This window comes from Fundulus heteroclitus, chromosome 24 (genome assembly GCF_011125445.2).
Source record: "Fundulus heteroclitus isolate FHET01 chromosome 24, MU-UCD_Fhet_4.1, whole genome shotgun sequence".
In the NCBI taxonomy this organism is placed as follows: domain Eukaryota; kingdom Metazoa; phylum Chordata; class Actinopteri; order Cyprinodontiformes; family Fundulidae; genus Fundulus; species Fundulus heteroclitus.
In genome coordinates this window covers 18,884,398-18,905,674 of record NC_046384.1, presented here as the reverse complement: position 1 = coordinate 18,905,674, position 21,277 = coordinate 18,884,398, and the positions used below count along the sequence as shown (strand labels likewise).

The 21,277-nt window shown below is 39.7% G+C and overlaps 2 protein-coding genes across 22 annotated transcripts in view; one reads left to right on the top strand and one right to left on the bottom strand.

Annotated features, from left to right (window-relative positions):
- Nucleotides 1-21,277, bottom strand: part of si:dkey-1h24.2 (7tmA_CCK-BR domain-containing protein) — a 51,403-nt gene that overhangs the window by 18,852 nt on the left and 11,274 nt on the right. The window contains exon 2 of one of the 2 annotated variants that reach the window (XM_021309524.2): nt 1,687-1,938. In XM_021309524.2, the coding sequence (XP_021165199.1) occupies nt 1,687-1,938 (252 nt within the window). The remainder of the gene's footprint in view (nt 1-1,686; nt 1,939-21,277) is intronic. The other variant, XM_012850523.3, reaches the window with a different exon arrangement.
- LOC118557809 lies at nt 10,107-21,129 on the top strand. Of its 20 annotated transcripts, none has more exons than XM_036128190.1 (12): nt 10,107-10,909; nt 12,727-12,861; nt 14,485-14,706; nt 14,807-15,865; nt 16,274-16,442; nt 17,918-18,051; nt 18,157-18,293; nt 18,391-18,532; nt 19,738-19,874; nt 19,972-20,113; nt 20,718-20,852; nt 20,952-21,129. In XM_036128190.1, the coding sequence occupies exons 3-6, from the start codon at nt 14,505-14,507 to the stop codon at nt 18,045-18,047; spliced, it is 1,560 nt and encodes a 519-aa protein (XP_035984083.1). In that variant the 5' UTR covers nt 10,107-10,909; nt 12,727-12,861; nt 14,485-14,504; the 3' UTR covers nt 18,048-18,051; nt 18,157-18,293; nt 18,391-18,532; nt 19,738-19,874; nt 19,972-20,113; nt 20,718-20,852; nt 20,952-21,129. The 20 variants fall into 20 exon arrangements, 19 of the variants coding, with proteins under 19 accessions (XP_035984083.1, XP_035984084.1, XP_035984089.1 ...); XM_036128191.1 differs by lacking the exon at nt 10,107-10,909 and adding an exon at nt 10,917-11,147; XM_036128196.1 differs by lacking the exon at nt 10,107-10,909 and having other exon boundaries at nt 11,158-12,861; nt 14,807-15,030; nt 15,466-15,865.

Genomic DNA, 21,277 nt, shown 5'->3' with positions numbered 1-21,277 from the left:
TGCAGTCCTAGCTGACAGACAGAGGATAAAGTAATACAAAGAAGCCAAAAATTGTATTTAGAGCTTGAGAAGGCCGGGTCTGCTACCGCCCTCCATCTTATCACAGTTCAGAGAGCCCTGTAATTGAAAAGGAGATTCGGCTAGCGTGTCCTCACAGATGGTGCATCACATTTCTGTGACAATAATAGGATTGTGAAGCTCCCCGTTCAATACCTCCCATCAACCATTGAAAGCTCAAAGTGAGGAGGCAAAGTTTCGCGGCGGATCGCAGCCTCTTGTGCCTCGGTCTGAGTCAGGCCTCACGTGGCACCTTAACTCCGGGCCTGACGGGAGCCAGCTCATCGCCAAGTCACACTCCGGAAGATGTGTGACCGTTTGAGCGCTTTTTACAGAGCCGGTGAGTCTATGAAGAGGGAAAAAAAAAAGTGAAGCCCAGAGGAAAGGCTCTGTGGAAGACAGGGCCTTGTTGGATACGGAGCCAGTTTCAGGCAGGATGCTTAAGCTGTAGCCGACTGCCAAGAAAAGTCAGATTTTTGGGTCAAATTATTGAATTAGATCCTCATGAAGCTGGTTTCCTTATGGAGGAGTGTTATAATTACCCAGTTTAATTCATACCCCATTTTTGCTTCCTTTCTCTGTTAGAGATATATATTACAGTGCCTTGCTAAAGTATTCATACCCTTTAAACTCCTTTATTTTGCCAGATTACAATTAGAAGCATCTTTGAAGGATTTTGTATGGCACACTGATACAAAGTAGCATGTTAATGTGGTTATAGGGTGGAATAAAAATGATACCTTCTTTTTTTTTTTTACACATGAAAATCTGAAAAACAAGGTGAAGCATTTATGTTCAACCCCATTCACTCTGCAACCCCTAAATAAAGCAGCCAGCTAATCAGTTATCAGAGTTCCCTTGTGATTTATGTCATCTCAGTAAAATACAGCTGGTACAGACTGGGTAGAGAAAGCACTCATCAGAGAGGCTACCAGGAAGTCTTTGGAGGAGCTGCAGCGATCCACAGCTCAGGTGAAGGAATCTGTCAGCACTAGTTGTACACTCCAGGAAGTAAACAACACAAAGTTGAATATGTGGCTTTGTTTAGACAAGAGCAAAACTGAACTTTAGGGCCGACATGCAGAACTCTAACACCACAAATTACTCTAGACACATTTGTTTCAAATTGCCTTTGAGTGTTCCAGTTAAGCTGTTTTACTTTTCTTTTTTTGTTTCGACATTCTATCCCTACTTGCTTTTATTCCTATATTTTAATCATGTAAAGCACTTTGGATTGTCTCTGTACTGAATTGTGCTATATAAATAAATTTGCCTTGCCTTGCCTTGCCTTGCCTTGCCTTGCCTTGCCTTGCCTTGCCTTGCCTTGCCCTTGCCTTGCCTGGCCTGGCCTTGCCTTGCCTTGCCTTGCCCTTGCCTAGACACACCATCCTCATTGTGAAACAAGGTGGTGGCAGCGTTATGCTGGGGGAATGATTTTCTGTAGCCGGAACAGGGAAAGCAGCAAGCCTGGGGCAAGGGGGGTTCCCCTTTTAGCCGGACAATGACCCTAAACATACGGCCAGAGCTGAGTGTTTGAAAGGTCCAGTCAAATTCAGACCTAATGCGAATGGAGAATCTGAGGCAAGACTTGATTTGCACGACAGGACTGAAGGCCGAACCGAGACTCACCCATCAGGTAGTTGAATATCTTGCACATGGTGGCCCCGAAGATGAAGTCCTCCAGGATGTTCGGGATGAGCGTGAAGGGCATGCAGAAGACGGCCATCATCAGGTCGCTGACCGCCAGCGACAGCAGGAACGAGTTGGTGACGGTCCGCATGCGCTTGTTCAGCGTCAGGACCACGATGATCAGCAGGTTGCCGAAGACGCTGAGCAGGAAGATGAGCGAGTAGAGCAGGATGCGGAAGGAGTCCATCTCTGCTGGAGACAAAGACGGAGTGGCGGTCGTCAGCTTCATGGAGGGAGGGCGTTATCTACTGGTTTCAATTACACGTATCAGTGTGCAAAGGTTCTTGTAGTCGAGACGGGAAATAAAAACAAATGGAGGATCACATAAAGTAGAGATTAATAAAATCAGCTCGACAAGAAAGCGTTTCGTGTAGAGGTTTGTGTAAGAAATGAAACATTATACAATAGAGTTCAATGACAGAAGACATAAAATCCTAATAACATCTCCATATGAGAATCACCGGCAGAACAAAGCAGGCGAACACGATAGTTTTGTTGCATAAACACCACCGAAGTCTTTACAGGACGCAATAATTTGGCATAAACAGCACTTCAAATTGTGCCGGTGCCAATATCTCCCGCCTTTCCCCGTGAGCCAAGCAATAATCTTAATGATCTCCAAGAAAAAAAAAAAATAGAGACAAATGGCATCATCATTGCAGAGCAGAGAGTTGCAGAGTGCACTTGGGGAGAAAACAAGATGTAAATTATCAGGACCGTCTACAGTTAACACAGGAACAGAGCCGGAGGACGGGTGTTTTAACCTAGGAGCGCTCCAAACAGCGATGAAAAGCAGCCACAAATAAATTTAATACAAAGATTTGTATTTAGGCGTTATAAAGATACGTCAAGCTTCCCAGAGAAGACGAGGTTTTGTTCAGGAGATGGAAATCTCAGAAATATCTTTAAATTTCACCCTTTGTTTTCTCAAATAGAGTACTGTACATATTCCAAGGTGTATCTGAAATAATCTGTGGAACATCTTTTTTGGCAACATATGGATTAAACAAACCTAATGACATCCAGACAGCAAACAAATAAATAATTAAAAAAGCTTGAAACGGCTCAAAATTTTGAAGTTCGATCAAGGTTTCAGAAATCTCATGTGTTCATGGCAAATCACCAGGGAACTACTTCCTTTCTTGCTTCAAAACCTGAGTCAAATATCAACATTTATGCATTCACTTGCATCACGGCCTTATAGTATTACCTTAAACTTACTTTACCAGACTCTGTCGCTTGGTGAAACAGCAACTGGAAAACACTTCGGGGGAAAGATTTCACTTTGACGAGGAACAGCGTTGTTTTCAGAACCTAGAAGATCTAAAACACCCCAACTAAATAACAGCGACGTTCACATGGCATCTTCAAAGTTCAGGCCTAAGCTCAAGTATTTGAGGGGCAAGTCTAAATCATGCCCCCAAGTTTTTATAAATGCCTGATTGTCACAATGTTGCTGTCGATTCTGATTTGGGAAAATCTTCCCTATGGAAGATGAACGTTTTCAGGGTTTTTTCCCCAATTATATCTGCATCTTTACGGGACAACTGGCAAGTCTGGCTCCTAGGAACAGTGATCTATTCAGTACAGGAGAAACGGGGAATGTGTTTGCTATTTATTTTACCTAAAGTACTACCCCTACTTCTGGCCTGGAGTAGTATAAACGGTCTATTTACTGTGACTACCGGCACATATTCACAATGTCCCATTGATTATTTACTAGGCTCCAATATCGTTAAACATGCAGGACATGGATTGTGGTGGATATCGCTAATACAGCCTAATTTAGAATGAGGATGACATTAGAATAGCTGTAAAATTGACACAAATACCTAGAACAGGGGTGTCAAACTCATTTTGGTTTAGGGGCCGCATTCAGCTTAATCTGATCTTAAGAGGGCCACACGAGTAAACACATTGCAAGATTAAATAGAACTAATAAATGTGGACTTGTTGATTTTTATATTAAATTAATTTCACTTTTACACAATATATTATGAATAACCTCAGCGTTTTTAAGAAAAGTATGTGCAATTTCAACAATACTTATACTCAGTTTAACATTTACTTAAGTGCGTTATGCATAAAAACTGATTGCAGTGATTATACAATGTTGTAAAACATTTATTCACATTTTTTGGAACTTAAAAACACTGTCCTACATGACAAAATAAGAAATTATTTAAATTTTTCCACACCTGAAGCTTAATCTGCTAATTAAAACACAGCTCCCCTCGTGGATAATATAGGAACTGCAGATTTTCAATTAAGCAAAGTACATGTTTTTTTTCAATAATTGTTTTATCATTCTCTTCCTTTTATCTCCTCTTTCTTTGACCTTTTCTTTTTTTCTTCTTGTTCTTCCTTTCCTCTCCTACTTTCCCATTGTAGTGTCCATATCATTTGAGATATTCCCCGCATGAATTGTAATAAAACTATTCACATTCATAAATCAAGCGGAGCACTACGGCAAAAGCAGTACTGCTCCACTTGTGAAAGTTAAATCTGATGAGCTCTGTGTGGCATTAAGACAAAAATTATTATTGCCACATTGGCAGACAGGACACAGGAAAAAAAAAAAAAAAAAAAAAAATGATAATGCATTTAGCCACAGGGCCAGACTAAATTGTTCGGCAGGCCGAATCCGGCCAGCGGGCCGTATGTTTGACACCCCTGACCTAGAACTTGTAATCCTGGACTTCACACTCTTTAGATAGAGTCTTTACTGGATTGATTTCGTGGAACGCAGCGACTAAAAGAAACCTGGACCTAAAATGACGCCGCAGGTCATCTGGCGTCTAAAATGCAGGTTTGGTCCGGTCCCTGGGATGAGTGTCTTTTACATGATTCCCTTCTTCCCACGCGACATGCATCAGCGAGAGCAGGGTGGCCCCGCCGGAGGGTTTCGGGGATGCTCCCTTCGCTCACACCAGCCGGTGACAGTGAGCCTGTTTGAGAATGAGAGCATTTGACAGGACAAGGTCGGGGTCAGCCATGTGCTTCGCTGACTGGGTCCGCGACTTGAAGACATGTCCAAAGGTCCTCGGCAGGGCCTGCAGACAGCGTGCCACGCATCACCTTGAAGGCAAAGCGCTGCTCATGAGGACTGAGCGAGGAGGAAAAGCAGGACAAGTGGGATTTAAAATGTCCCTTTGTGCCGCAGCAAATGCTACGCTACGCAAATGGCTTTATCGCTGAGCAGCAGGCTATTTCTATTTTCATTAACAATTCTTTCTCTCCCTCTAAGAAGCATTGATGGGATTCCAGGGATTTAAAAAAAAAAAATGGCTAAACCGAGGAGGCATAAGTCAACACCTGACATTTAGATTAAGATCATCTTGCCAAAGGGCTAAATGTAAGCTAAGCTAAAGTAAGGATTTAAAACGTGCTATCTTCCTGGCTTACTGCCAGTCAGGAAAAGATTTATAGTTTTAAAGTTCAAAATTTCGATTACTCAAATTAGAGCCTAGCTAAAAGGTTACTGTTAGCTCAAAACAACTGGGGTTTTGGTGCTTGCAGTTGCTCATACATCACTAATTAATTAGAAAAAACACGAGGAAACAGAGTTTATAGAGACAGGTTTAAGTCTGTTGTGTGACTTTTTTTTTTTTAAGTCTGTTGTGTGACTTTTTGTTCATTCAGAATATAATGTTTGGTCCATGAAGGGGAAGTGATACGCATGCATCGCAACCATTAGCTCTCGCAACATTTAGCTAAACTGTGTCAGTGCTTGAGCCTATATGTTAAGTTTTATGAAAAAAAGAAAGGAAAATTGTTTTGAAAAGAAAACCGTTAGGTCTTTTGTGAGAATATCAAGTTATTTATTTTGTGTGGACAGAGGAAAAAGACAGTGTAGGGCAGGGGTGTCAAATATACGGCCCGCAGGCCGATTCTGGCCCGCCGAACAATTTAGCCCGGCCCGGTGGCTAAATGCATTATCATTACTCAACAAAAATTTTTTTATTTTTTTTTGTTTTTTTTCCAGTGTCCTGTCTGGCAATGTGGCAATAATAATTGTTGTCTTAATGCCAAAAAGAGCTCATCAGATTTGACTTTCACAAGTGGAGCAGTACTGCTTTTGCCATAGTGCTCCGCTTGATTTATGAATGTGAATAGTTTTATTATGATTCATGCGGGAAATATCTCAAATGATATGGACACTACAATGGGAAAGTAGGAGATGAAAGGAAGAACAAGAAGAAAAAAAGAAAAGGTGAAAGAAAGAGGAGATAAAAGGAAGAGAATGATAAAACAATTATTGAAAAAAAAACATGTACTTCGTTTAATTGAAAATCTGCAGTTCCTATATTGTCCACGAGGGGCGCTGTGTTTTAATCAGCAGATGGTAGCACTGAGCTTCAGATGTGGATAATTGATTTTAAATAATTTCTTAATTTGTATCTGTTTGATGTATTTTGTCATGCAGGACAGCGTTTTTAAGTTCCAAGAAAAGTGAATAAATGTTTTTCAACATTGTACAATCACTGTCATCAGTTCTTATGCATAATGCACATGTAAATGTTTAACTGAGTAAAAGTATTGTTGAAATTGCACACAGTTTTCTTAAAAACGTTGAGGTTATTCATAATATATTGTGTAAAAGTGAAATTCATTTAATATAAAAATCAACAACAAGTCCACTTTTATTAGTTCTATTTAATCTTGCAATGAGTTTACTCATGTGGCCCTCTTGAGATCAGATTAAGCTGAATGCGGCCCCTAAACCAAAATGAGTTTGACACCCCTGGTGTAGGGTTTCAAGCAGATGGAAAAGGATTATCTTGTCAGAGAGATAAAACATGTTTAACCATATTCTAAGAAGTTTTCCGGGAATCAGTTTTACGAGATCTTTCATAAAAATGACGTACTGTAAAATTAGAGAAAATAAAAGTTCAAGTGCTTGCAGGTTTTCAGACAGACGTATTATCCTCTTTAAAAAGAGTAATTATTATTTAGAGTTTCAAACCCATTTAAAATCTGTTTCAATATGGATTTATTTGAAGAAGCAAACCTAGCTAAGCATTTTAGTACGTTGTTATCGGTCACAGAACTGAACTAAATGGCATCAGTGCTTTTGTTTTCTGATAAATAAAATGAAACAGCCAAAAGAAAAAAGAAAAGTGCAACCATGAAATTAAAGAAAAGAAAAAGAAACGTGTAAAATAAGCAGATACGTGTGTAATGGCCGCCGTTGAAGGAATTCCAGCCCAAGTGTCACGCAGAGAGCTCCCACTGACCAGGCGGCCTGTTTGGTGATTAGGTGTGACGAGAAATTTGATTTATGCATCCACCGAGTGCCACAAAAACAGTACGGTGGCTCTGTTGAGCCTGAAGACTGCAGGGCGATTTAGCTCGGTTCCTCAGACTCAGCCAAGCATGACAGGTGTGTTTAAACGTGCTAACATACCTACGCCTCGGATAAAAGCAGAGCCTCATCTCCGAGACGCTCATTTGCAGCAAAAAATTGTTGTGATTGAGCATTTTTGCTTTAACCCGAGACAGAAACACCATTTATTTAACAGCTACTTTTCCAATTATCCTCAACATTCACTCTCTGCTTCAATCTTGGCAATTATTATGCCTTTTCCGCACATTATTGAAGAGTAATTCTGTTGTATTGCCGTATTAGCAGGGTGGCCGGCCAACACAAGCACACATCGCTATTTGAGAGCTCTGTGATCTGCAGAAGGCGGGGTGGTGGAGAAGGAAAAGTGTTTTTTACAACCTGTGCAGTGAGGTTGGATCTTAGCGGGATACGTGTATAAATCACCTCGGGGATCATGAATAATGAGCAATAACGTCTAAGAGCTTGCGAAGAAACAGCTGCAGCCCTAACCTATTCTTTTAATCACAACCTCGCTGTCTGGAGGTATTTTCATCGAGAAAATTCCTGTCCGATGACAAAATGTTCCAAATGGTTCCTAATGACCGCTAGCTCCGTCCAATTCTCCATACCTCTGCGTAATTACGGAGCTAAAAGCACCTTACAAGGAAACATGGATCGGGACATCTAGGCTGATCATTAGATGAAGAACTTCAGGCATCAGATCAGACAGCATACAGGAAGTGATCTTAAAAATGCTTTTAAACATTTTAGGTGAGATTGGTGCTTTTCATTTTTGTTGCTGTTTTTGTTTTTTGCAATTCTGAGGTTCCACCTGAAAAGATTTTCCAATTCAGATCTCTTTTGTTAATTAATAAAAAGTTGAAACAATTTCAACATTCCAGTTCTGAAACACCTGGGGCTTATTAAACCCAGCAAATTGTGAAAACTGGGAAATAAAACGAGCTTTTAAATTAATCAGATTATTAATTTATCCTGTTACTTAGTACATCTAACAAAAACAATGTTTTCTAGAATGTTCTTAAATTTTTATTTCATAGCCATGAAACAAAAATCCGAATCGGTGGGTCAGAGCGTTATAAAAACCAGAGATCTGAACTCAATCTCTGGCCAAAACCAATTTAGTGCTCTCTACACTTCCACCAATGAGAAATGAGTGCAGATATGCTCAGTTTTAAAAAAAAAAGAATAAATATATATATATAACTTTAAATACTAAGAAACAGCAGGTTTCTTGGTTAGGATGATTTTAGTCAAGATGTGGTCTCAAAATACGAGGAACACTTCATAAGAGTAATTCTGTGGATCTTGTTCACTGCTAAAGATATTTAAAAAAAGGATTAGTGAATTACTAGTAAAAGAAACTGGAACAAACATTTTCCCTTTTTTTTTTCAAGCCCTATGTGAAAAGGTCATTAGATTAGATTAGATTAGATTAGATTAGATTAGATTAGATTAGATTAGATTAGATTAAACTGTATTGTCATTACACAGGTACAGGTACAAGGCAACAAAATGCAGTTTAGGTCTAACCAGAAGTGCAATAGCAGCAAGTGCAGAATAAACAATGGTTCCATATGTACAGGACATGGATTATTACTGAATAAATATAGAGATGTATACTATTATAGACAGAATTTTACTGATAGATTTGTCCTATGAGTATAATATATAGATAACTAGTATTGTGAACTAAATTTACAGCTGGATATGTACCAAATATAATATACAGGTGGATATTACTATCAATAGAGTTTTACAGATATGTACAATAGCATAATATACAGATGATTATTATAACAGAGTTTACATGTAGTATGAATATATGTACAGCTGGCTATTACTATTAGCCCCTAAACCTGAGGAATTGTTGCAGGGCCCCTTGCATGCAGCATCTGCCATCAAGGGTTTGTGATAACTGCAGAACAGTCGTTTTCATCGCTGCCGAGGTTGAGCCGCTTTTTAATTCAAATTTATTAAAGGCTTTTCAAACACAACAGGTTTAAGACCATGTCTTATCATCTCAAACGGATTAAGTTGTGATTTGACTAGGCCACTCCGTCACCTTCATTTTATTGAATTTTTTTAGCCATCCAGAGGTGGGCGTTCTGATTTGCTGCTGTACAACCCATAATAATGCTGCTGAATGTCACAAACCGATAGTTGGACATTCTCTTTCAGGATTTTCTGGTAGGGAGCTGAATTTATGGTTCTGTCATTTTTTTTCCCTGAAATCTTGTTACGGAAAAACAAAAACAGAGAAATCTATAAGCGGGGGGGAGAAAAAGGTTTCAGTAAATTTAGTAAGCAAACGTTGGGCTGCTTCTAAAATGAGCAGCACATGAGTCAGAGGGAGGCCTCTGCAGGGGCGTGATATTTATTTGTCTCTGTAAATATTTAATGCAGCAGGAAATGCACCTATAAGAGTAATGCTGAACACCACAGATGCACATAAAGAGGCTGCAAAAGAATCTATTGATTTCTTTGCTCACAAGGAAAAGCTCAGCAAGCTATGAGAGAAATTAGAGGAACTATATCACCAAATCAGCATAAAACGGGCACCTTTGGGTTCTCAGCTTTTTCAAGGGAACATAGTTGAACACCTTGGTGCAGAGAGTTTCTTGTGGAGTTTTGTTGCATCATAAGGACATAAATGAGCTTGCACCTCACGCTTTTCTAGTTGATGCAATCCCAAATGAACCACGCCTTGCATCAGAATGCTTAGGCGCCTTCGTGCAGCCATGTTTTGCATCCAAGCACCCGACCCACGATTAAACAGCGACACGACGCGAGAGAGCCACCGTGCAGCTGGCCGGCAGCCTTCGGCAAAACCAAATGTCTCATGATTGCTTCCACTTGCACACGCACAGCAGACCTCAGCCCAAATGTGTTATTGATTTTCATTAGCCAGCGGCAACTTGAAGGAGTACGGAGCCCTTCGGTGTGGCCTGAGGTATATTATCATTCTCACAGCTTTAAGCAGTGATCTCTAATGCAGCGCCGGCCGCTGTGTACACTGTAAATAATATCCGTAGAATTAACAGTGAATTCCTGTAAAATCATGACATAAAAAAACTGTAGATGCAAAAACAATGAAGCATTGTGTAATTTACAATGATAAACTGTAAAACTCCTAACCAAATACAACTGTTCATTTTACAGTAAGAATATGTTGAATAGATCAGAATTTTTTGTATAATTTGCAAATTAATGTAATTTAAACACAAATAAACTGTAATGCCAAAAAAAAAAGTCATACAGTTAAAATTACATCATTGCCCTGTTAAAAAAAAAAGTCAGTAGCCTAGGCTCTTTGGCACATTTCATAAAACGAGTTTTTGCCTCGGCAACCACCCGAGCCGCATGTCGCTTGGACTGCCGATACCCATCAGCTGCCTCTGGAATCCCACAGGCAGGGAGCACTGAGTTCATTAATGGTACTCATCATAAGGGGTCTTTGGGCTGCGCTTCGTCTGATCCCTAACCTAATTTCGTTTACCATTTCGTAAAACTCTAAACCAAATAAAACTGTTAATGTGTTTAAAAGACAATACTTTTTTTAGAATAAATTAGGAAAGGGAAGCTTTATGTAGGTCTAGTTAACACAGAATGCCTATCCATGATGATATTTGAATGGAAAACGCAGCTGAATCAAACCATGGTGATCCACACTCCAAACCAGTTGGTGGCGGTAATGCACCGTTTCGTTGCGTGCCAACCGCCAGAAAAATTCATAAAGAAGAAGAAGAAGAATCAAACCATGGCCATCTGGTGCTGCTGCTCTACATATATTTGAATTTTTCATGGAACCAACTATTGGTAAGTAAACAATTTTATTTTCTGTTTATTCCTGCTATGTAGAATAGTTTATTTTACAAAAACTTTGTTCTTTGCAGGAGAATATCAAATTATTTTGGTTCAAATGTTAGCTCCGCCCATTCACAGGCTGTAGTTGCGCTGCTTCAGCGTCAACGTCCCACCACACAGTTACTAGCTAGGTTGGCACACGTGCGTGTTCGGCTCTCTGGCAGTGGCACTTAACAGACACCAAGTTTGAGTAAGTAATGTCTCTGGTTCGAGCATCAGGTTAAGTCAAAAGACAATTTTGTGAAACAAAACGGCGCGTTTTTATTGATTTCACTGGATATTAGGCGGACAACTGACAACTTCACATTGATACTGGCTGCTAGCAGCTAATAGCTATTTTGCCTGTTTCTAGCTCCCCACGCCATGATTCATTGTCATTTTTGCGGGAGAACATTGCACACGTTAAAGGGTTATGTGTTGCATTGTAGGGTTCATAGAAACGAACCACGCTGCGTGTTCAAGTGTGAGAGTACTGACTGCAGGCAGACATTTTGTACATATGCATCATTTAAGTGTCACTTCTATCGAAAGCACAATGTCCCAGCGCCGTTTGCTAATGCTAACACAGCCATTATTTCAAGTTTTATTTGCGCCATGTCACTGTGTTCAGACCGATTTCAGACTGTGCAGGAACTTCTTGTACACTTAAAAAAACATTTAGTGGAGGGAAGATCTGTAAAGTGTCCTGTGGCAGGTTGTCAAAGCACATTTACTTTAAAATCATCATTTACAGCACACTTGTCTAGGAAGCATCCACAATGTTCAGTGAATAACATAAATGATATTTACCGGGAAATCGCACCCCAGTCCTCTGCCATTGCTTGTGAAGAGGCTTCCCAGACTTTAGATGGTGCAACAGAAGAAGCTACTACACTACCGCAGAATTTCGATGAAGCCTTTCTTCGGAATGTTTGCTTGTTCTATCTAAAACTGCAAGGACAGCTCCTACTTCCAGCTTCAACGATACAGATAATTGTTGAAGAGATGCAAAATCTGCATGAATTAGGCCTTGATTACACTTCAAGCAAATTACACTCTCTCTTGAAAGATGAATTAAATCTAACTGATGATGCGATGGGGAAAGTCTTTGATTGTATTAAGGATTCTGATCTGTTCTCTTCATCTCACAAAGGCCAACTAAGAACAACCTATTCAAGAGCTCAGACATTCAAACGCATGTTCAATTATGTAGAGCCCAAAGTAGTAAGATTAGGATATGATGAGAATATGAGACAAAGAAATGCTTATTACATACCTGTGAAGCAAACATTGATTAGCTTGTTAGAATCAGAATTTTGGAAAAAATCAGTGTTGCAACGGTCTAATGAAAAAGATGCATGTGTTCTTGGTGACATTTGTGACGGACAGGCCTTCAAGTCCAACCCGTTCTTCACTGCAAACCCAGGAGGCCTGCAACTTATTTTATACCAAGATGCATTTGAAGTAGTCAACCCTCTTGGGTCAGCAAAAAAGACACACAAAGTTCTCGCTGTTTATCTTTCTGTTGCAAATTTGCCCGTTCATGTGCGGTCCAACACGGATCACATGTCCCTAGTCTTGCTGTGTGGAGAGAATGAACTAAAAAAGTTTGGATGTGCTAAAGTATTTGCTGACATGTTGTCGGATTTGAAAGATTTAGAAGAAAATGGAATCACTGTAGGAGGGGAAACAGTCCATGGGGCTTTGTACTGTATAGCTGGGGATAATTTAGGGTCACATGGCATTGGAGGGTTTACCGAAAACTTCAGTTGCTCAGGTTATTTTTGCAGGTACTGTGAGGTCACCAGAGACGAATTTAAGAAAGAACCCAATCTTTGCGGCCGGCAACGAACTGCTGATTCCTACGACGCTGCTGTCGCCTCTCTGTCTGAGGAGAGCAGAGAGGTCAAAGGAATAAAACTGAAGTCAGTTTTCAATGATTTGTCAAACTTTCATGTATGCCAACCTGGTCTCCCACCGTGCTTAGGCCATGACATTTTTGAGGGAGTTTTGTCCTATGATCTTGGTCTGTACTTGAATTATTTCATCAAAGAAATGAAATGGTTCAAATGTACCCTTTTGAACAGACGAATCAAACAATTCAAGTTCAAAGGTTCAGATGCTCTCACCAAGCCATGCACTGTCAAATCTGGTGCACTCAAACTCTCTGGTCAAGCTGTCCAGAATTGGAACTTTTTGAGGTTGCTGCCTGTTCTGATTGGTGACAAGGTGCAAAATGCTGATGATGATGTGTGGCAATTGACTCTTCAGCTGAAAGATATTGTTGATCTGGTTTGTGCGCAGAAGATTTCAACATCACAGGTAGCTTATCTTGAAATCATAATCCAAGAGTATCTGGATTCAAGGAAGCGTTTGTTTCCTCAGAGTACTCTAAAACCAAAGCACCATTACATGAGACATTATCCCTCTCTAATTCTCAAATTTGGCCCCCTTATCAGGTTATGGACGATGCGTTTCGAAAGCAAACACAGCTATTTCAAGCGATGTGCCAGGCATTTGAAAAACTTTAAGAACATTTGCCTGACTCTTTCTGAAAGGCATCAGATGTTTCAGGCATATGTCTTGGCAGGACCAGGATGTAGTGTGCTTCTGCAAATTAAAAATGGTTGTGCTTTTATTCCCAACCTTTACAGTGACAGAGTCAATCATGCTGTTAGTGCATTTGGGTTTTCAGAGAATGATACCATTGTCTCCACAGAAATTCAGTACAAAGGCACAGCATACAAGAAGGGTGATTTCCTAGTCTTGAATGAGTCCATGGAATTTGGGGAGCTTGTCATCATTTTAATTAAGGATAATGCCACTGTGTATTTTCTTATGGACACACACAAATCTGACCACCTCCCTAAATACCACCTGTACGCTGTGACACAACAAAGTACCGGAATGCAGTGTGTTAACATTAATGCCTTGGTAGATTTTTACCCATTGACGTCATACATTGTTGATGGACACCGAGTCATTCCACTGAAACACAGTGTTTTGTCAAACTGATTCTTGCCAAGTTTGAATAAGTGAAGCACAAGTATTTTTAGATATTAAGTGTAGTTTGCAAATTGTTCACAATGAAACACAGTGGTTAATATTGAAATATTGACAAATGCTTCTGTTCCGAGTTTTCGGTTGTTGCTGGAGCTGCTCCCCTACAATGGCTTCATAGGTGCACTCAGACTGTTTGAACTGCTCCAGCAACAGCCGAAAACTTGGAACAGAAGCATTTGTCAACATTTCATGAGCCATTGCATTTCTTCTTAAACAATCTGAAAACTAGGCTTAATGTCTACAAAATACTAACTTTAAAAACTAATAAAAACATTAAAAGTTGTCGTCAAATTAGTAGAACATATTTTCAGCATAGTTGGTCAGAAATGGTAAATGGAATGACAAGTTCAAAGTTTTTTATTTCCACTGATTGTAGTTTGGACCCATTTCATATTGGAGTTAGAGTTGTGTCTAATATGAATGCAATCCAGTGTTCCTAAATAAATGTATCAGCTACTTTTTGCATGTAATATTTCCTTTTATAGCTTTAATCCAAATTGTAGAGATGTCGGAATCATTTCTACGCTCCGCCATCACGGAGGCCTTGCCTGACCTTCCAGAAGTATCAAAGGACATCTTACAAGAAACTCTTCAATCCCTAGGGATAGAGACCCATGATGACTTTCAGTTTGTTAAGGAAGAAGATTTATTGTCAGCCTTGAGGCCTATACAAGCCCGGAAGCTGGTTGCTGCATGGAGTCTGAAATGTGAGTCTATCATTGTTGTTATCAGTTATCAACATGGCTATAAAGTTCAGTTAAAATATAAAACAACCATTTTGTCTATCTTGTATGTGTGCTTTTAAAGGCCAGGCCCAAGAAAGTGCTTCTTCAAGCCTTACTGCCTCACCAGGACCTTACCCATCCGTGATGTGTGAGTCGCCAATTTCAACGTCGTCGTCCAGCAGCGGTCAGAGCCCACAGGGCAGTTTTCCAGACTCATTTGTGATACCATGGAGGAAGTTCCCCGAGGATTTGACGCAGGCTTTGGAGAGAGGAAAACGTCCAGGTCCAAGTTTGAGGAAAGAGATGGTGAGAATTGTGGTCCGTGAAATGATGAAAGTAACCACTTCACTATGTAAAAGGAACGCTGTTGATGTGGCTAGGAAATTAGTGGCCAAATACCCCAAATCACTGCAAGATGTCATTGAGGGTGACATAATTGGCACAGGGTACTACTCCCTTGTGAAGCAAATTCAAAATCGGATCGAAAATGTGAAAAGACCTACAACACCTAAAATAAAAAGAAGACCACATGACTCTGACACTGATGAAATCCCCCCTGAAAAACGAGCAGCGATTCAAGACACCTATGGGTGCATCCGTTGGCATGTCAAGTTTCTGCCCCTTGGAGAAACAGCTGACAGCCAGCAGCAAAAGAAAGATGAGCTTAAAAATCTTTTTAGTCAGAATGAGCAAAGCCCAGGTCCTGTAAAGATGCTTATGAAGTCCACATTCTACACCCAGCGACAAGAGGTGAACCAAGGAAAGGACGTGAAGTACCTCCTGGAGAACTGGCCATATTGGTTTTGTGAAATTGGCATGGCTGTTCACTTTAACGAACTCACTGGAGTGGACCTAAAGGAAACCTTCCTAAAGAATATGGAACAGAAGGGGGAAAGGCTCCTGCACTTCATGAAGACAGTTGCTGTCAACAAATCCAAAAGATTCTATCAAGCTGCAACAAAGCTACAAATGATGAGGGGAGAACACCCAGGCTACACACATGCCACAGAGATGGTGCTGCTCCTCCTGGCTTATTTTGATGAGAAAGAAGATGTGATGTTCCATTATGTGGAGGACACTTGCCTGGCTGGGGAAGTGGACCTGAACAGCGTTCCCTTGACTCCCACGATTGTTGTATGTGGTAAGTTAACCTCACACACAAATATATCCCAAATTTCTTCATTTCTAATTTAAATTATGTTCATGCAGCATCTGTAATTGTTTTTGTCTCTGCTGTTAATTTCAAATGCCCCCACTCATTCTCTCACACACTCACTCTCACATTCACATGAACACTCTCTCACACACACACACACACACACACACACACACTTGCATTCCAAAGACTGAACACATGCTCTCTCATTCACACACTGACCTCTATCTCTTATTTGTTTAAGTTTTTTTCAGATGTGTTTTTTTTTTCATTCGCATACATATAGTACACACACACTTGTTTTTACACTTGAGATACCAGTTACTGACATGTTGAAATGTTACCTAAATTGCTGCTGTTTTTTTTTTTTTGTTTTGTTTTTTTTTTAAATAGGGCAGTCCTGCTACTCCTCCGGACGGATGATGCTGAGTGTGGATCAAGTCATCGTGAATGAGAACATCTCTTCCTTCATCTCGGCCTTGTGCATGATGTTTGGCAGCTATTACTGCTTTAACATTCATTACCCATCCACGCTTGCATCGACCCTGGAATTTCTACAGAGGTATGTTTTTTTTTATTTTATTTTGTACAATTGTTTTGTTCTATTTATTTAGTCATTTGGCTCAGGCTTTTATCCAAAGCAACGTGCATACAAATACCTACAGGGCCATTCTCCCCTAGAGCAACATGGGGTTAAGTGCCTTGCTAGGGGCTAGCTTCAACCCCTGACTTCTGTGGCTACTGGCATGATTACCAAGTTCTTTTACCCCATCGCCACCACCATCTTAGTCAAGATACCAGCTCTGTAGCATTGCTAACTGAAATACGATGAATCAAATAACATGTATGAAATAATGTTGACACGTTGTCAAACTAATTGCCTGAGTATTTTTTCAGCAAAAACAATTTCATTTCATGGGCAAAATGACATGTTCTGCTCAAAGGACAACTTCGGTCCATTTCAACAAGAGCTCTATTGCTGAAGCTACTCGAGACTTGCCAGTACTGAAGACGCAAAACATTTTGGTCCAACTTGTATAGGTTTATTTGAACAGAGAATTAGCTCTGATAGCTAACCCATGGGGGTAGAACTTTACACTGTGTTTTATCACATCATTTGTTTAAATTTTGTATATGGCTGCTTGCACAAACACACTGTTTTTAACTACTTTTTAAGCATTTCTAGTCATACACATTACAGTGTTGTGTTGTATGGTGTCGGCTGGTGTTGCATAGCTTTGGCGTTGACATTTGGAGTGTTAAATTCACAATGTAAAGTTATGCCCCCATGGATTAGCTGTCAGTGCTAATTCTCTGTTCAAGGAAACCTATAGGATTTAGACCAAAATTTCTTACGTCTTCAGTCCTGGCATGAGCAATAGAGCTCTTGTTGAAATTGACCGAAGTTGTCCTTTAACTTAGGAATCTATACATTATACCAAAGGTGTCTGTCATCAAGAGGAAAAAAAAAAAAGACGTTGATATGTCAATAGACAGAGTGTAGTGTCTAATGTCTATAGGCCTTAAGGTTCACTCTCCCATAATTCAAAGGAACCAACTTTCTTTTAAAAGTCTGACCATGCTGAGCATAAATCAGAATGTTAACACTGAACATTTTGGGTTGCACTACATGTTTCAGGTAGTCAATGTATTTCCATACATTGAAAATGCAATGGAAACACATTACAGAAACATGACTCTCCATGAGCTGGGGGAAGGTGCAATGCAATTTGCAATGTTTGGAAATACACTGACTACCTGAAACATGTAGTGCAAAATTTTCAATGTAAACATTTTAATTCATGTTAAGCATGATGGGACCTTTAAAAAAAAAATAGATATTTTTTTAAAGTTGGATTATGTGGGGGGTTCACGGTTGGCCCCTTAGCTCCCCGCCTACCAGTTAAACTTTAATTAATGGAAAACTGTAACCCGTATTCTCACCTTTTTTGTCTTTTCCTTTGTACTGATTTGACTAGTTGAGATGGTTGTATCATTTATAGTAGTATGTGTTTCTTCTCTCTTCTGTTAACCTAGATGTTTCTTCTCTATTAATCCGGAGAAGGGGACAAAAGTGGAACAAACAAAAACAAAACGGCTCCATGTGAATCCAAGAGTCCTTACTTTGATTCAGGACCTCTCAGACCATGAATGGCGAGCTATTTAAAAAGGTATGTGTGCTAGTGCTAATGCTACTGCTGTCCTTGATTATTGACTGACTTTACTAATGAAACTAATGGAGAATATGTGTTTCTGTCTCTTCTCTATTCCATTAGTTGTTCCTTCAAGTGGCCGCGACAGTGAACACCCATATGTTTCTCTAGATGTTCTTCTAGAAGCAATGCAGTTGCATGTTAATCAAGCCTTTACCATGATTCACAAGCTCTCCATGAATGGCGAGCTATTTAAAAAGGTATGTGTGCTAGTGCTACTGTTGTCCTTGATTATTGACTGACTTTACTAATGAAACTAATGGAGAATATGTTTCTGTCTTTTCTCTATTCCATTAGTTGTTCCTTCAAGTGGCCGCGACAGTGAACACCCATGTTTCTCTAGATGTTCTTCTGGAAGCAATGCAGTTGCATCTTAATCTAAGCTTCTGTAACTTGATTCATGACCTTTTCAACCATGAATGGCGAGCTGTTTGAAAAGGTACAGTACAGGCCAAAAGTTTGAACACACCTTCTCAATCAATGTTTCCTTTATTACCATGTCTATTTCCATTGTAGATTCTCGTTGAAGGCTTCAAAACTATGAATGAACACGTGGGAATTATGTTCAGTGCATCCAGAGAGTATTCACACCCCTCTCAATGTTTCAGCATTTGTTGCATTGCAGTCATCTCCTTCAGTCAAATAAGTAAATTTTTTTCTCCCTGATCTAGGATCCGTGCCCCATAATGACAGCAAAATACAGAATTGTAGAAGTTTTTGCAAATCGTTAAAAAACTGAAATATCCACATGGGCATAAGTATTCACACCCTATGTTATAACACTCAATAACACTCTTGCTGTCATTATGGATCACTGAGTCTAGACCAAGGAGAAAAAAATGAACTTATTTGACTGAAGGAGATGCAATGCAACAAATGCTGAAACATTGAGAGGGGTGTGAATACTTTCAGGATGCACTGTACATAATTCCCACGTGTTCATTGTACGTGTGCTAATGCTACTGTTGTCCTTGATTATTGACTGACTTTACTAATGAAACTAATGGAGAATATGTGTTTCTGTCTCTTCTCTATTCCATTAGTTGTTCCTTCAAGTGGCCGCGACAGTGAACACCCATGTTTCTCTAGATGTTCTTCTAGAAGCAATGCAGTTGCATCTTAATCAAGCCTTTACCATGATTCACAAGCTCTCCATGAATGGCGGGCTATTTAAAAAGGTATGTGTGCTAGTGCTACTGTTATCTTTGATTATTGCTGACTTTGCTAATGAAACTAATGGAGATTATTGTGTTTGTTTCTCTTCTCTATTCCCCTAGGTGTTCCTTCAAAGTGATGGAGCCGATGAACACCTATATCACCTTTTTTCGTGGCTCGCTATTAACAAGGTTCACATTTATTCACTCACTCACTACCACACCCCACTCATAATCCCTCTCTCACAAACACAAGTGCAACCACACACACACACACACACACACACACTTTAATGATCTCTTTCTCATTATTTTTTTCAACAATAAATTTGCATTATTGTGAATTACCATGATTCACAAGCTCTCCATGAATGGCGAGCTATTTAAAAAGGTATGTGTGCTAGTGCTACTGTTGTCCTTGATTATTGACTGACTTTACTAATGAAACTAATGGAGAATATGTGTTTCTGTCTCTTCTCTATTCCATTAGTTGTTCCTTCAACTGGCCGCGACAGTGAACACCCATATGTTTCTCTAGATGTTCTTCTAGAAGCAATGCAGTTGCATGTTAATCAAGCCTTTACCATGATTCACAAGCTCTCCATGAATGGCGAGGTATTTAAAAAGGTATGTGTGCTAGTGCTACTGCTGCCCTTGATTATTGACTGACTTTACTAATGAAACTAATGGAGAATATGTTTCTGTCTTTTCTCTATTCCATTAGTTGTTCCTTCAAGTGGCCGCGACAGTGAACACCCATGTTTCTCTAGATGTTCTTCTGGAAGCAATGCAGTTGCATCTTAATCTAAGCTTCTGTAACTTGATTCATGACCTTTTCAACCATGAATGGCGAGCTGTTTGAAAAGGTACAGTACAGGCCAAAAGTTTGAACACACCTTCTCAATCAATGTTTCCTTTATTACCATGTCTATTTCCATTGTAGATTCTCGTTGAAGGCTTCAAAACTATGAATGAACACGTGGGAATTATGTTCAGTGCATCCAGAGAGTATTCACACCCCTCTCAATGTTTCAGCATTTGTTGCATTGCAGTCATCTCCTTCAGTCAAATAAGTAAATTTTTTTCTCCCTGATCTAGGATCCGTGCCCCATAATGACAGCAAAATACAGAATTGTAGAAGTTTTTGCAAATCGTTAAAAAACTGAAATATCCACATGGGCATAAGTATTCACACCCTATGTTATAACACTCAATAACACTCTTGCTGTCATTATGGATCACTGAGTCTAGACCAAGGAGAAAAAAATGAACTTATTTGACTGAAGGAGATGCAATGCAACAAATGCTGAAACATTGAGAGGGGTGTGAATACTTTCAGGATGCACTGTACATAATTCCCACGTGTTCAATGTACGTGTGCTAATGCTACTGTTGTCCTTGATTATTGACTGACTTTACTAATGAAACTAATGGAGAATATGTGTTTCTGTCTCTTCTCTATTCCATTAGTTGTTCCTTCAAGTGGCCGCGACAGTGAACACCCATGTTTCTCTAGATGTTCTTCTAGAAGCAATGCAGTTGCATCTTAATCAAGCCTTTACCATGATTCACAAGCTCTCCATGAATGGCGGGCTATTTAAAAAGGTATGTGTGCTAGTGCTACTGTTATCTTTGATTATTGCTGACTTTGCTAATGAAACTAATGGAGATTATTGTGTTTGTTTCTCTTCTCTATTCCCCTAGGTGTTCCTTCAAAGTGATGGAGCCGATGAACACCTATATCACCTTTTTTCGTGGCTCGCTATTAACAAGGTTCACATTTATTCACTCACTCACTACCACACCCCACTCATAATCCCTCTCTCACAAACACAAGTGCAACCACACACACACACACACACACACACACTTTAATGATCTCTTTCTCATTATTTTTTTCAACAATAAATTTGCATTATTGTGAATTGTATAATGTCTGACGAGTGGTTTGTTACAGCCTGACTTTTCATTTAGAAGTAATTTGAAGCAATGTAGATAGACTGTTTATATATATATATATATATATATAT